Source organism: Lampetra fluviatilis, chromosome 54 (genome assembly GCF_964198595.1).
Source record: "Lampetra fluviatilis chromosome 54, kcLamFluv1.1, whole genome shotgun sequence".
Taxonomy (NCBI): Eukaryota; Metazoa; Chordata; class Hyperoartia; order Petromyzontiformes; family Petromyzontidae; genus Lampetra; species Lampetra fluviatilis.
Genome location: NC_136328.1, coordinates 878,674 through 894,763, shown reverse-complemented (window position 1 = coordinate 894,763; position 16,090 = coordinate 878,674). Strand labels below are relative to the sequence as shown.

The 16,090-nt window shown below is 54.2% G+C and overlaps 1 protein-coding gene and 1 long non-coding RNA gene across 2 annotated transcripts in view; one reads left to right on the top strand and one right to left on the bottom strand.

The window, feature by feature from the left end:
- Positions 1 to 16,090, bottom strand: part of LOC144949574 (uncharacterized) — a 207,398-nt gene that overhangs the window by 38,213 nt on the left and 153,095 nt on the right. The gene's annotated exons all lie outside the window — the stretch shown is intronic.
- On the top strand, positions 8,749 to 14,410 carry LOC144949567 (interleukin-17D-like). Its single transcript, XM_078879510.1, has 3 exons — positions 8,749 to 11,135; positions 12,092 to 12,375; positions 13,222 to 14,410. Exons 1-3 carry the CDS (start codon positions 11,112 to 11,114, stop codon positions 13,472 to 13,474), a joined length of 561 nt encoding a protein of 186 aa, XP_078735636.1. The 5' UTR covers positions 8,749 to 11,111; the 3' UTR covers positions 13,475 to 14,410.

Here is a 16,090-nt window from a genome sequence, read left to right as displayed (position 1 = left end):
CAGTGACGCTTCGAGTCACGTGGTCTCGTCTGCACGCGCCGCCAGCACGCGCTGTTGTTTACGTTGCTGCTCGAGTTTTTTTAGTCGCTGGTTTTGTAAGATTTTCTGGTGTTTTAGCTACAACAATTTGGTAATTAGTATTAGTGAACCTATATCAATACCTTTTTTGAGAACGAAGTAATAATTAAAGGAAATGTTGTAATTTAAAGGTGTAATTTTAATTTTGCTAGTTGTTTACGTCACGACTATTGCCATTACATTCAGTGATATACGTGAATTACGATTTACGAGTAACATTATCACAACAAACATGACTAAGGATTCTGTGTGGTTTGGTACGGGCGGAGGTCCATGAGGGGTGACGCCAACCCGAGTGACGCCGCTGAGTCTGAGTCGTCTCAACGTGATTGATAGATCCAACAGCGATTATTCATCGAATGGAATAGCCTCTGCACAGCAATATGGGGCCGTCCATAAATGACGTCACGCACCTGGGGGGGGGGGGGGGTCAGACATTTGTAACGATGTGTGACGAGGGGGTGGGGGTGAGAAATGTGACGTCACATCAAAATGTGCAACTTTAAATAAATAGTCAACACGTTCTACTTAATTAAATAGACTTTTAAATAAATGTTTTTTCCTACAACATCAGAGTGCAGCGCCACATTAAATACGCACTACAATGACAATAGTTTAAAGCGATTTGAAGCATGTTTTATTTGGGGGGGGGGCAGAGCTTTGTGACGTCATATTTGAGGGGGGGTCTGACTTTTTGTGACGCCGTGTGACGATGGGGGGGGGGGAGTCAAAAATCGTCCAAAATCGCGTGACGTCATTTATGTACGGCCCCGATGGCACATATTCGGTAAAGTTGTTTTCCCCATTTGAATCCACAGACGCTTTGATATTAAACGCACAATGTTGTATAACCAAATGTGCTTTAAGCGAGGGGGTGGTGGGTTGGGACTAAACCACAAAACTTGTTTTGGTTTTCAAATCCAGAATGCAGAGTTTGGCAATCACGGGTAAAACTTCTTATTTTAAAGTGCCGCTTCTTCTCCACGTGATTGGCATGTTCTACGTCAGCGTGCCCCGGGCGTGAGCTTTGTCGCAAATGAGTCGCTCCGCGTCAGTGGGATTTTCGCGATACAATTTGCAGCCTCTGACGTTTGGGACATAAGTTGACACCCTCCAATCGCAACGAGTGTCTTTTCGACAGACCTGTTCCGACAGACCTGTTCTTCACCTGCGGACGGCTGCTTGCGTTGTGGCCGAAACGTCGTGAGAATTATTTTATTATGTTTTATTTTTATTATTTTATTATTTCCATTCTACGTGACTTTACCGAAAGAACCAAGAAGACACACACACTTGCTCGAGACGAGACGCACTTTTCTCACTTTGCTATTTGAGGTGCCTGGTGTGATTGATACTTGGATGTAGCGCAGCGCCGCAATGATTCCATGCGGTGATTCTCTGGGTGCGCTGCAGACCGCTGGCGGTTACGTGGCGATGTCCCCGGGGGAGACGCGAGGTGATCTACAAATTCTAGATTTGAAGCTTTCGTGACTGCAAGGATTCATATTCTTAGGTTTTTTCGGTAAAGTCACGTAGGTAAAAAAAATAAAATTATTTCACTTGATACAGCTATCGTGCTGTGACGGTTCCACCTGAAGACGGAAGCTTGTGTTGCCTCCGGAACGTCGTGATTTTTATTTTATTTTTATTTTGCTTTTATTAATTTTATTTTTTTTCCTACGTACTTTACCGAAAAAACCTAAGAATGTGATCTACAAACATGTGAAGTTACATCGCACACCAGAGTCGTTGGTGGACAATCACCATGCACGAATCTGACAATGTCAAATAACGACTAAACAATGTGAATCCATCTGGTATAAGCTTGAGCGATGTTAAACACCGTTCTAGACACATTGATGGCAAACAACGAGCACGGACAAATGACGTCACGCATGCAGAGTCCGTTGAATTTGTGTTCGCTTGCGCGTCACTGACGAGTTCATCGGACACCTCACAAAGTGGACAATATGTTAAACTAGCGATGTTCATTATTCATTACATTTACTGTAGTTCTCAGAGCCACTTTGGGGGTCAGGCTATGTGTGTGTGTATGTGGGGGGGGGGGGTACACTCGGATTGAAACAATTCAATAGGGGGGGGCACAGAAGTAGCGAACAAATGGCGAGAACAACAGCTTGGATGGATACCCCAAAGGTCACGAAAGAAGAAGCATGGGGCATGGCGGCTTGCTTGCAATTACATTGCGCGGCAGAAAGACGAGCGCGTGGATTGTAGAAAATACGCAGCTGACGATGGACATCCTCCGAGCCGTGAGGACGAAGAGAAGTGGCTTGGGCAGGACACGCGGCGCTGGGAGAAGCCGCGTGGCAGCGAAGAGATGTGGCGCGTGCGAGAGAGGAGATGGAGCGATGAGCTCAGTTCGTGCGGATGGATTGTGAGAGATGGCGGAGGTCTGGGGAGGCCTTCGTCCACCAGTGGATTGATATAGGGTCAGCATTATTACCACTTAGCCGATTTGTAAAGGGGTTGATGGTGCAGCTAGGGTGGAGCGGTGATGCAGTGGTTAGTGCGCTGCGTCTATATGAGGAGCCTGGCAACCTGCGTTTGAGTCCTGGCCACAGCGAACATCAGCGGCGAGTGAACTGTGCAGTGGTTCAGGGCCCCATTCACAAACCCGCGCTGTCACCGGCGTTGTGAGCTATGGACAAATCGTCACCAACACAGCACGGGAGAGGCCTGCATCCACCATTGCCAAAGGGAGGCGGTTTACCTCGGAACAAGCTTGCGCCCAATATAATAATATTCACGAAGCGCATGTTTCTGCACAATTTGACTTTTTTTTCCACGTACTGCAAATTAAACAAATCACCGATATATTTCAAGCACGTAGCCACGTACGACCACATCTCGTGTTTAGAATCGGAATCGGCTGATATTGACTCAACAATCGCGTCGAGAAAACAAACAAAGGATCCCAGAGCTTGGAGCTCGGTGCACGTGGAGGCACTCCGCTGACGGCCAGCGGGCCCGGCCTTCAGCGCAGGTCAAGCCCCCTTGGGAGGACACCTGAACACATCCCTTCAGTAAACAAAGTGGGCGTCAACAATAACGTTGACTACTGTAATGAGCCGATAATGTCTATGTGTCCCGCGCGTGACGTCACTGCACGTCGGCCAGCCCCCCTCATTAAAACTCATGAACAGGTGACGTCCTCCACATGCATCCCCTCTCATTAATAATCATGAGCGGGTGACGTCACTCCGCATAGAGAACCCCCCTCTTCAGCAGGTGACGTCACTCCGAATCGAACATCCCCCCCTCCATTAATAATCATGAGCAAGTGACGTCACGCCACATCGAACAGCCCCCCTAATTAATAATCATGAAGAGGTGACGTCCTCTGAATGGACCCCCCCCCCCATTCATAATAATTAGTGGGTGACGTCACTCCACATGGGGGGGGGGGGCGCCTCCTCCCCCCTCCTCGGCGTCAACTCACAACCCTCACTTCAAAGGCAGAGCCCTCACATCACGCGATCTCCGTCACGCTGTTGAGACATCCAAGTAAAAAGGACGTCGTGATGAACAAGTGATTATAACCTTTATACATGAAATAAGTCTGTGTCACCGCGGCCTTACAAATTGCACACGAATTGATGCAATGAATATCACGCCGCGGTCTGCTCTTCGCTTGCAAGTTTCACATTTACTGCGATACACACGTCCTAGGACGGGCAACATGCTCGTGCTAGACAACAGGCGACGTGTTTGGGCAAAGGCTCTTCTTCTTCCCAGCACACAGAAAGGCCGGAGAGGTGGAGTGTAATTGGAGGGTGATTCGTGCCGAACGAGGGAGTTTATGGTATTCGTTACACGGGATGATCCCGTTGAGCAAGCTGCCCCACGATTTTGCAAGGGAGATCCGTGGTGCGTGAGCACACCAACAGCGACAAAGACGCCGGCACTGCAGAGGACGAGTTGTGGGACCCTTCGGGAATATCGCACAACTAATCAAACACGGCATTCACTGGTCGTAAGCGAAACGCATGCGAATCAAGAAGAGAGTGCAAATGTAATACGAGAGCAAGAGGCGCCAGGAAAACGTTCGGTGCAGGCGCTAGCAAGCCCTATGTTCGAGTCGAGCAAAGATCTCCCGAATAGCTTCATCAGACTGCAGTCGAACAGTGACATAAACGCAGGCGAGTTGAAAAAGCCTGCGCACACGTCGCAGCAAGCGGCACCAGAGAAAAAAAGCGAAACGTGAGTTACAGGAGCAAGTAAGATGTGATTTGGTTTCATTTGGAAATGAGCAAAATGAGCAAGGTGAACCAACCTGCTGATGAGTGGCCAGATCATTCCCTGGATTCAGCTCTGGCCGGCAACATCGAGCAGGTACAACAACGGAGTGGGAGCCCTTTCAGAATCCCGGCAGCATGTGGCGGTCGGGGTCTAGGCATCACTGGCGCCTTGAGACACATACCGCCTCTGCGTACGCGTTACCTGTGTGTGTGTGTTACATGACAAATTCAACAATTACAAGCGACGTAAACAACATCTAAATTTAGCAGTTAGACCGTAAAGTGGTGACGACACTGCAAAGGCAACGTTTACGTTTACAGAGTCGTGTTCTAAAAAAAGTGGGGGAAAAGCCAAATTTTACTTTTACTTGAAGCGTAGCCAGTCAGCTGCAGGGTATATTTAGCAACGGCTTCATTAGGGAGGCAGAAAATAGAAATAATCGCAGTTTACAGTTCATACTTTACTTCCTGGCACAGACATCGTCCTCCCCGTGCCTGCCGGCTAACTGCTTAAAAAAAGAGTTAAGTATAGTCGGGGACTTTTTAAGAACGGTCAACATCCTCGAGAAACATTTGGTGTTCGCATTCAAATTATTTTTTTGGCACAGAGAGGGGCCGTCGAGAACGTCGTCAGCGTGCCTCTCGGAATGTAAGGAGGCAGGAGTGTCTGCAGGCAATCGTGACCCAGGGTAAACTATGCCAAAGTGCAGGGGCCCTCCGATCAGCCCAAAGGGTGCCACAAATTCGTGAAAAAAATCAACTAGCAGTGAACAAAATGTTGCAACACCATTGTGACCCACAGCAAAAAGGAGCCTGGGTTCGATTCTCAACTCGTGCGACTTTCCATGTGGAGTTTTTTTACGTTCGCCCCCTGTTTTGCATGGATTTCTTCTGGGTTCTCTGACTTTCTATCATATATATAAAAAAAACAGAACTGGCCGATCACACCCGAATATATAGAGGACCGCAGAGCTTGGGCAATTGTTGGCACCGGCTCCCCACGTGACTGCTGCCTTCTTGCGCCTCGCGAGTCATCTTCTGTCTTCAAGAGCGAGCGAATAGTGAGCGCGGCGCCGCGTTCCAAGTTTATAAATTGTGGCATTTATGATTGTTATACCCAGGACATTACGCCAGGCCTCCCAGACCCGGGGGCTGCATCCAAGGGGTCGTTGCGGCGGTAACGGGGGAAACAAAACACGCTTTAGTCAAATTTGTCGAGAAACGTGTGAGCATCGTGGCGGGATTTTGCAGGCAGGGCGGCAGCTGGAGCCTGCGGGGTGGGAATCGCCGCACGGCGGAATGTGGCGAGCCTCGCTGGAGGCTCCTCCACGACCCGTAAGAGAACCTCTCAGAGAACCTCTCATTAAGATTCCCTCTCAGTAACAGAACCTCTCAGTCACATAACCTCTCAGTAAGACTGGGGGAGAGAGGGGGGGCTCACAGCTGGGGGAGAGAGGGGGGGCTCACAGCTGGGGAGAGAGGGGGGGCTCACAGCTGGGGGAGAGAGGGGGGGGCTCACAGCTGGGGGAGAGAGAGAGAAGGGGGGCTCACAGCTGGGGGAGAGAGGGGGGGCTCACAGCTGGGGGAGAGAGGAGGGGGCTCACAGCTGGGGGAGAGAGGGGGGGGCTCACAGCTGGGGGAGAGAGAGAGAGGGGGGGCTCACAGCTGGGGGAGAGAGGGGGGGCTCACAGCTGGGGGAGAGAGGGGGGCTCACAGCTGGGGGAGAGAGAGAGAGGGGGGGCTCACAGCTGGGGGAGAGAGGGGGGGCTCACAGCTGGGGGAGAGAGGGGGGGCTCACAGCTGGGGGAGAGAGAGGGGGGGCTCACAGCTGGGGGAGAGAGAGGGGGGGGGCTCACAGCTGGGGGAGAGAGAGGGGGGGGGCTCACAGCTGGGGGAGAGAGGGGGGGGCTCACAGCTGGGGGAGAGAGGGGGGGCTCACAGCTGGGGGAGAGAGGGGGGGCTCACAGCTGGGGGAGAGAGGGGGGGCTCACAGCTGGGGGAGAGAGGGGGGGGGGCTCACAGCTGGGGGAGAGAGAGGGGGGGCTCACAGCTGGGGGAGAGAGAGGGGGCTCACAGCTGGGGGAGAGAGAGTGGGGGCTCACAGCTGGGGGAGAGAGGGGGGGGGGCTCACAGCTGGGGGAGAGAGGGGGGCTCACAGCTGGGGGAGAGAGGGGGGGGGCTCACAGCTGGGGGAGAGAGGGGGGGCTCACAGCTGGGGGAGAGAGGGGGGGCTCACAGCTGGGGGAGAGAGGGGGGGGCTCACAGCTGGGGGAGAGAGGGGGGGGGGCTCACAGCTGGGGGAGAGAGGGGGGGCTCACAGCTGGGGGAGAGAGGGGGGGGGGGCTCACAGCTGGGGGAGAGAGGGGGGGCTCACAGCTGGGGAGAGAGGGGGGGGCTCACAGCTGGGGGAGAGATGGGGGGGGGCTCACAGCTGGGGGAGAGAGAGAGAGGGGGGGCTCACAGCTGGGGGAGAGAGGGGGGGGGCTCACAGCTGGGGGAGAGAGGGGGGGCTCACAGCTGGGGGAGAGAGGGGGGCTCACAGCTGGGGGAGAGAGGGGGGCTCACAGCTGGGGGAGAGAGGGGGGGGGCTCACAGCTGGGGGAGAGAGGGGGGGGCTCACAGCTGGGGGAGAGAGTGGGGGCTCACAGCTGGGGGAGAGAGGGGGGGGGGCTCACAGCTGGGGGAGAGAGGGGGGGCTCACAGCTGGGGGAGAGAGGGGGGCTCACAGCTGGGGGAGAGAGGGGGGGCTCACAGCTGGGGGAGAGAGGGGGGGGCTCACAGCTGGGGGAGAGAGGGGGGGCTCACAGCTGGGGGAGAGAGGGGGGGGCTCACAGCTGGGGGAGAGAGGGGGGGCTCACAGCTGGGGGAGAGAGGGGGGGGCTCACAGCTGGGGGAGAGAGGGGGGGCTCACAGCTGGGGGAGAGAGGGGGGGCTCACAGCTGGGGGAGAGAGGGGGGGGCTCACAGCTGGGGGAGAGAGGGGGGGGGGGGCTCAAGGCAGGTAAAGGTAAATCTAAACTGTGTTTATTCTTTCACGTTAACAGGTGGCTTTGTGTCAGGAACGACCTGGCCACAAATGATAGATAACTCATCACGTGGAAATGTAGAGCAGCCAAATACTAAAACCGGAGGACTCGGGGAGTAATCCATGCGACCACAGGGAGAGAGACACGCAAACTCCAAATATACAACAGGTGTCAGGGTTGGGATCTAACCCACAACCTCCTGTATGCCGGGCGAGGTAGTTAACGTCTCCTAGCCACCGTGGCATCATAATCGCTGTGCCCTTCCTACCCAAGCAGCGCGTTTAGGCGAGGGAGGGATATTATTTGTCCAGGATCTCTGCAACTCCAGAGGGGCCCCTTTAAACACACTCTGATCTGCAGTATATCGTTCAGAAAGAATAGCAGTATTGCATTGTAGGTATTGTATTGTTTCAGCATTGGTATATTTGGTCAATATCATTCACATTGTATTATATATCTGAATGAAACATTAAATCGATAACTGAGGGAAACACATCATAACAGAAACGTGCAAAGCTAGGCAATGAAATCACTCTGCGGTCCTTGTAGTGCCATGAAGAAGGGGCATTGTGCGAAACGTCGCCTGCTAAATCATCTCCCCTTCTAAGGTCACGGGTTATGAAAGAATGCGTCGGTTCCACCGCTGCCTGCCGAGATGACCGCACGTTGTCAACTCTGTGAGTCGTTGGTGTCAATAACAAAGAAAGGCCACGCCCGCAGTTCTGTTGAGCTGGAGGTCTGGACAAGGCTGAGGGTATTTTGTACACGCAATGCACATCGCTGCGCTGTTTAATCTATTTGATTCCAGCTGGCAATCGTCGCTCCGTTTGTGGAGATGTTTTTTAATCGTCTTGCGCGTAGCAATATGCTCAGGGCTGAACGGTATTGGCGATGTAATCTGGCCGCGAGAGGGCTTCAGGAGAGGAGAGAGTTCGTGCCGCTTTGCTCCGGTGTCCTGTCCATGTATGGGGCTTCCCGAGGCGGATGTCAGCAGCGAACTTTGACGGCTGCACTGATGAGGCTTCATACGACGCCTGCACAAAAATGCACGTGAAAAGTCGATTTGGCAATTAATTTGGTTAAATTCCGCGTGTTGACATTTAAAAAAAAAGTCTCGGTCTGATTTCCATGTAACGAACGTGGCCCCGTCTAGCAGGGCAGCTGGAAAAGCGCCGCCCTCTGCGTACTCTGTGGACAAAGACGTCACATGCAGGCATCTCAGACGTGCTTCTGCGATGTCCACTCGCTTGGGCGTCCGTCCGTGCGGCGCGCTGCGCTGCGAGAGATGCGAATGGGAACATCGTCACGTGATGTGGCGCCAATATCACAATTGGAATCAATCGTGAAATCGTTCATATCCGGGGCGATACAAAGTGTGGCGGGCCTACAAAGCGACAGGGAGGGTTTTATATTTATTTTTCATTACGCGTCGAGCGACCAATTTCTGCCCAAGGGCGGGAACGAGCACGGACAAAATAGCTTGGCGACGTCACCCACGACGAGCGGTGCACGAGCAGCGAGCAGCCCTCAAACCCGTTCCGGCTTTGGCACACTTCCCACTCAGAGGTGGAGGGGGGCGGGGCATTAAGAGGGGGGGGGGGTATTAAAACGACGAAGTCATAACGGAAGTTTAAAACCCACGATCATTCAACTCTTGGCTCGCGTCCATCGGGGATGTGCCGGGTTTTTTTATTTGCATGATCTTTGCATACCGCCGGATCCGTGGCCATTTGCTGCGACGCATTTCCATCCGTGTGGAATCTCCCGCGGGCCTACAGGAGCCAACACTGCTCCCACGCACCGAGGACGCCGCTCGGTGGCCGAGACGTCGAGGATTGAACGTTGGGAGCCGCTCGCTCCACGAGCACCACCCGGCAGGGTCCTCGCTGCTGCTGCTGCAGTTGCTGCTGCTGCTGTTGTTGCTGCTGCTGCTGTTGCTGCTGCTGTTGTTGCTGCTGCTGCAGCTGCTGCTGCTGTTGCTGCTGCTGCTGTCCCAGGCCGCGCGTGCGACTCGTTGGGCCCCGCTCCCTCGCTCCCCTCTCGACGTGGGGGGCGCCGTTGTCCCTGGCCCCGCTTCCTCCCGTGCGTCTCTCGCCGCACTGCCCCGCGTCGCCCACCGTGTCGCCCCTCGTGTCGCCCACCGCGTCGCCCACCGCGTCGCCCACCGCGTCGCCCCTCGTGTCGCCCCTCGTGTCGCCCCTCGTGTCGCCCACCGCGTCGCCCACCGCGTCGCCCCTCGTGTCGCCCCTCGTGTCGCCCCTCGTGTCGCCCACCGCGTCGCCCCTCGTGTCGCCCCTCGCGAGTGTTGGCGACGTGCGCGTGGTTGCCGGTCTCCTCGCACGCAGGGCACACAAAGCAAACACCCCGCAATCAGATTGAGCAAAGACGGCTCAATGGAGGTAACCCTTCTTGAAAAATAAGATTATTCAGACTCGACGAGGCTTTCGTGGGTAAAATCAAGGGCATTGTTACTCACACTGGGCAACGTGGTGAAGTAAGGTCAGACAATCCCCATGATTTATATGACATGGGGAGGCCTTCATCCAGCAGTGGATTGAAAAAGGGCTGACGATTAATTATTTTCATCGTTTTTGTTGTTATATCAGTCTGGGTTGCATTGTGGTCAACACCCAACTCCCTCATCAAGAGGTCACAAATTCAAACTCCAGTCCAGCATTCACCCATGCCAGTATCCTCCATGGTTGTTCAATCGAGTACTACTTTCTGAAAAGTCAAGAGTGGTGGTTGTCTCCTGAAGAGACCCTGGGTCCCTGGCACAGCAATGTGGAGTTTTCACCGACGACTCGGTGTGTCTAACAGAGCTGAGCGCTGCTCCATTGGCTCTTTGAGCGGGGAAACGCTGCCTAAGGCTCGTTATCGCCATCATCGTCTGCAGGAATTCGCCGTCGACTGAAACTCCTTGTCCCAGCCATCCGTGCTGTTGACCGCCTTACCCCTGTTCAACGTCCACACTCAAAACCCCAATCTGCCCCCCCCCCCACCCTCTGCCTTTGTTTTAACAGCAGCCTCTGTCTTTAAGCAAGCACGGCCACTGCGTCTGTCAAGCGACTTGGGACGCAGTCGCATTTCGACGCCACTGTATCGATACAAATGTCATTGCGTTGTTGTTGTTATCAAAGGCGGCCCGGGTTCGACATCGAAAGGTAATGAAATGGTGAAGGCGAACCACACAGCAGGTTGCACTGCCCTCGTAACGAACAAGCTTATCACTCAAGAAGCAACACGCCAATGTCACGAGCGCACACCATGTAGCGTGCCTTCTCATCGCGTGCCTACTGATCGCGCACCTTCATCGGCTGTCATGAGACGCGACACGGATGCACATCGCCGGTGCTGTCCATCGTGCCACGTGACCTTTGTCGACCCGAGTGCCCTTTGCTGAAGAGCCAACTATCTCAGTAGGTTCCACGTGGCTGAGGCTGCGATGAGCCGCCATCACCCATCGCGCACTGCCCGAATCTCAAACTCCTTCGCCCTCGGCTCTTCTCCGCGCCACTCAACTCCATCCGCCCCAGGGCTCTTGCGCGTGGGAAATCACCCGCCTGGCGCAACCTGCCGCTCGTGTCATCATCGACTCGTTCGTCCCGCCCACAGCGCTGGAAGTGTTGTTTGAGCTATAAAGGTTCGAGGACGAGCCCACAGTCGACACTCAAACCCGAGGATCACTTGCGAAGAGGGACTTGAAGAGCAGCTCGCTCGACACAAACTGCGACAACAGAACTCCAATGGCTGCTCCAACCTGCTTCATGGTGAGTTCTCGCTCACTCACGCACTCACTCACGCACGCATTCACTCACTCACGCACTCACTCACTCACTCACGCACGCACTCACGCACGCATTCACTCACTCACACACTCACTCACGCACTCACTCACTCACTCCACTCACTCACTCACTCCACTCACTCACACACTCACTCGCACTCAGAAATACCAGAGACAACGTGGGCAGATGAGACGCGGTTTGAACGTGAACACTCAACGCGTCCGTCTCATAACACCGCGACCTTCAAGAGGAGAGGCATGCCAGACGACGGCGTGGTTACCGAGGGACGGGCCGAGTTTGTCTGTTGCTGGCTGTGCTTTGTGCCCCGCTCTCAATGCATCTCAAAGCAGCCGCAGCTGCGGCGTCACCCCGCAATGTCTGTAACGACTTGGGGCCGCCTCATTGCTTTTAGATCAGAAACATCACCGGTCAAAATGATTCGTGGTGTGTCAGATGTCTGTGTCGCTGTCACAGTTGCCTAGCAATGGACAAGACGCCAAGCCTCGCACGAGACGTCGAGAGTAGAAGTGCCATGATGCCCATGGCACGTGCTGCGTTTGAACAGACATGGCGAGTTACATGGATGTGTTAAGGGTAGCAGGGTACACAACAAGAACATGAACGATACTAGTTAGAGAAATGCAAAGTTAGATTTCCTGGGCATGTAATGATAAAACAAGGGACTGAATATGAATGTGGTTTTGACCGGGCACATTCGAGGGACCACGCTATACGAGCCCAGCCATCTGAGTTCGATTCCGGACCATGGCTAACATCATGCTCGAGAGAGTCGAGAGCGGCTCTCTCTCTCTCTGTGTACTGCGCAAGCGGAGGCCCTTCCGCCAGCGTTGACGCGAGCCAGCGATTGCAGGGCCGCGCCTTTACCGCCACTGACCGTTGCTGCTGCCCGCTCCCTCCTCCTCCTCCTCCGCGTGCAGGCGGCGTCTCTGCTGCTGCTGCTGTGCGTGGCCGCGTGGGCCGTGCCCCGCGCGTCCGCCTCCCCGCTCGCCGACGGGCGGTGCCGCGCCGAGGTGCCCGACGAGCTGCTCGTCAAGCGGCTGCACGCGGTGCCCGAGCGCTTGCGGCTGCTCGAGGTGGCGCGGGCCGCCGCCGCCGCCGGCTCGGGGCGCGGCGGCCACCGCCACTCGTGCCCGCGATGGACCCACGGCATCGGGCAGAAGGCTCTGACGAGCGAGCGATCCCTCTCGCCGTGGACTTACCGGTGAGCGAGCTGAAATGCCACTTCGCACGCACGCACGCACAGGAAAGGAGTTGGGGGAAAAACATCCAAATGTAGGGCCACAGAACTCGGGCAATTGTTGGCGTCGGGTGTGGCTGCCTTCCTGCTTGCCAAATTCACTCTGCAAAGTACTCGAATGGGATTTCACATATTAGCTTTGCGCTAGGGAAAAAAAAACACGTTTATTCTTGCGCATGGTGGCGAAATGTTCAGGAGTTAAATGGCAAAGTCGGCGCCTGCCGGCCACGACGAGAGGGCTTCAGGAGAGAGTTCGTGTCGTGTTCCTCCTCCTCCGATGATGATGATGGTCCAGTTTGGCCAGAATGGTATTATCATGTCGTGTCTTTAAGGCATCACTCTGCACAGTATCTCGATGGGTCTCTATGTTTCTATATAGGCATCTAACTCTATTAGGCTATATGTATCTCTGTGTGTCTGTTTGTATATCTCTATAAGGTTGACTATATGGTCAATCGTTTTAGATGCATGGCCACAACCCCTTTGTGCAGTGGATGTGGTGCAGTATTGGCCTCTTGATGATATTCTGATGCAGTGGATAGTTAGACCAGTGAGTGGTAAGCCGGTGGGTGGGTGACTAGGTGGGTGGTTGAATAGCTGGGTGAGTAGGTGAATTGGTGAGTGAGTTGATGGTTACACCGCTGTCTTCGAGGGTTAGGAGGGGGGAGGAATTTCCAAGCCAAGGAAGTGCACGATGCCATTTGGCTGTTGAATGACGGTGCCGATACCAAATCTACCAAACGAGAATGAATTAATATCATCACCACATCGTTGACGATAACCGGTGTGCTCCCCCCGCGTGCCCCGCAGGCTGAACCGCAAGGCGGACCGCGTGCCCGAGGTGCTGCCCGAGGCGGCCTGCCTGTGCGCCGGCTGCGTGGAGCCGCACTCGGGCCGCGAGACGCACAGCCTCGTGTCCGTGCCCGTCACGGCGCACGTGCGCGTGATGTACCGCGAGCGGGGCTCGTGCGAGGCGGGCCACGCGCGCTACGAGGAGCGCTGGGAGGAGATCGCCGTGGGCTGCACCTGCGTCGTGCCCAGCCTGAGCGGTGGCGGCAACTGACGGAGACGGGGGCGGTGGAGGAGGCGCGGGGGTCGTCGTGGCAGCACCGACGACATCGGTAACATCGGCGCCAGCGACACGAGCAACATCGGCGCCAGCGTCATGCAACATCGACAACTCCGGCACCAGCAAGAGCATCGGCAGCATCAAGCAGTACCAGATAAGGCCAACGTCTCTGGACTTTAACACTGAGCCAAGCCACGCGGTAAACGTTGAACGTTGGGCCAACGTTGGTCCAAAGGTTCCAACCGCATGCCAATGTTTGCCCAACGTTGCACGTGTAACTGGGCAAACACGGTCTGCGTGTGCTCGTCCGCACCAGCGCCGCAATGCATGGCGGTACATCCCCCAGGATTCTTTGCGGTGACGCTGCGGGCGGCGTCGTGAAATTTTCGGACCGAATTTTAGATCCGAGACCAAATCTCAAGTTGTGTTGGCAGAATCGAATGCGTTAGCAATCATGAGAGCAATTGTGTACTCGTTAAAGTGCGTATGTGTGACGTATGTCGTGAGGTATGTTCGCAGTGTGCCCCAAGTGTTTTGGCATTTGTTAAGATAGAATGTCAGCCACAATCTGAGTAGAACAGAGAGGCGCTGTCAATGAGTATACACATCAACAATTTGGGGGCTCTGTGATTGTATGATGATAGCATGATAGCTGATGGTATCCTCTACACAGTACAAGTCGGCGTGTACACCGCTTCGAATCATCACGATACGCTATGCACCGAATCTCGCGATTTAGAATCAATATTCTTTTCCCTTCCAAATTCGTATTTTGTTGTCCGCGATGGTTTGAGACGTGAGATGGGAACCCCCACGCAGACACGAGGGGCCGCTAACGATCACCAGCGTTTAAACACAAGATATCGATCCTCCAATCGAATAACTGAATCTCATCGGGGAGGGGCGACGCTTTTGCACGACGTCCTCGGTGCTGAGTGTCTGTCCACCCCGACCCGAGATGCGGGGTAGGTGGCATGGGGAGGGGGGGTCCCGGCTCTGTGAGCCGCTGGACACCGCCACCGCCGCCGCCTGCCCGCTGTGTCACGGCTGAGAGTGTCCGCACTCTCCGCTTCTCGGTGGCTGTGCCACTTCACAAAATGTTGTGCCATTTTGGCATCTCGCTTTTGCGTCAGCTGCGTCGAGGCCGTCAGCGTGCCACCACCGTGTGGTCGACTTATTTCACGCTGTCGGAGCTCGTGTTGTACTCTGTTGTTGTTGTTGTTGGGGTGTAATCCCAGACGCCCGTGTTCACGAGTTGACAGAGCGCCGTGTATGCGGTAAGGGGGGGGGAAGTTCCCAGTTTGTGGAAGATAGCAGCAAAATCTGGACATTTTTGTCAACAACGTCACGACTCGGGCTTTGCGGCACCATCGTGGGACTTGCTCGCCACCTGATGCCTCCTGACGCCTCCTGCACTCAACTCGCACAAGACGTCTCAACATCTTCTTACACCAAGGGATCGATGAGTAGTCTCGTGTGAGCAGGTTTACAAGGTCAATATTTATTTATTTATAACTTTTATTAATCCCCGCTGCCGATGCTTAAACTCCTCTGGGCGCGTCAGGATCTGTTTAAAGGGAAACTCGCGTCGTTATGAAATGGTTTCGTTTTTGCTTTCCAAAATGTGTGTAAAGCGACAGCTTGGTTTACAGGTAGCCGGGGTGCGCGTGGCTTCTACCTCGAATCCAGCCCCGTGGAGGCAGCAGCGAGGGTTGGTGGATCAAACACAGACGTTGTTGTTGTGAAACTCCCTTCCCGTAGAGCAAAGTGCAGGCGACTTTCTCTCCGCGCGTCCCTTCTCACTGGGATTGAGTGTTGCGCCTTTGCACCCGTGGGGGGTTTCCCCCGAGTGCTCCGGTTGCCTCGCACTCTTTCATTGGCTGAATGAATGGTCGGGGCAGAGTACGTAGAGAGATTCATTCTCTCTACGTACTCTGCCCCGACCATTAAGGAAATGCAATTTGGCACGCGGCTAAAATGAAAATAATTTGGCATGACCTGCAAAGTGTCATTCGGCAACCTGGTTTGGCATTAATTTGAAGACAAATCTCCATAGTCGGTACTTCCCTGGTTAAATTCGTGGCCTCAACAATCTGCCCTGGAATGTATGGATGCGGGGAGACGATGCAGTGACAGCGATCACGACTGGGATGTGAACTTGGTCCCACACACCAAGTGTGCAGGTTGATCCTGCCACGGCTCGTCATTGGTGGCTGATATTCTCCAGAACGCCTTCTATTGTTGAACGGAGTATGCACTAAACGTAATATATTACAATACATGCAAGTGTACTGTCAATAACTTATTTAACTTATTTGTTCACGGATTCTAATTTATTTTACTGTTTGTAACTTATTTGTCCACTCGGTGCATGTCAACGGATGTAACTTTATAATATTTATTGCTAACTTATGTAAACGTTAAGGTTGTGACTCTGGCCTATGTGGAGGTGATGGTTGTAATGTATTTAATAATATGCTCTCGGTTATATGACCAATAACTTATTTCGAAGCACGTAACTTATTAACGTAATATTTATTTAACTTATCCAACCACAGGCCTGCTTTCCTGCGGGTCACTTTTTTGACACGTCGGGTCGTGAACGCGGTT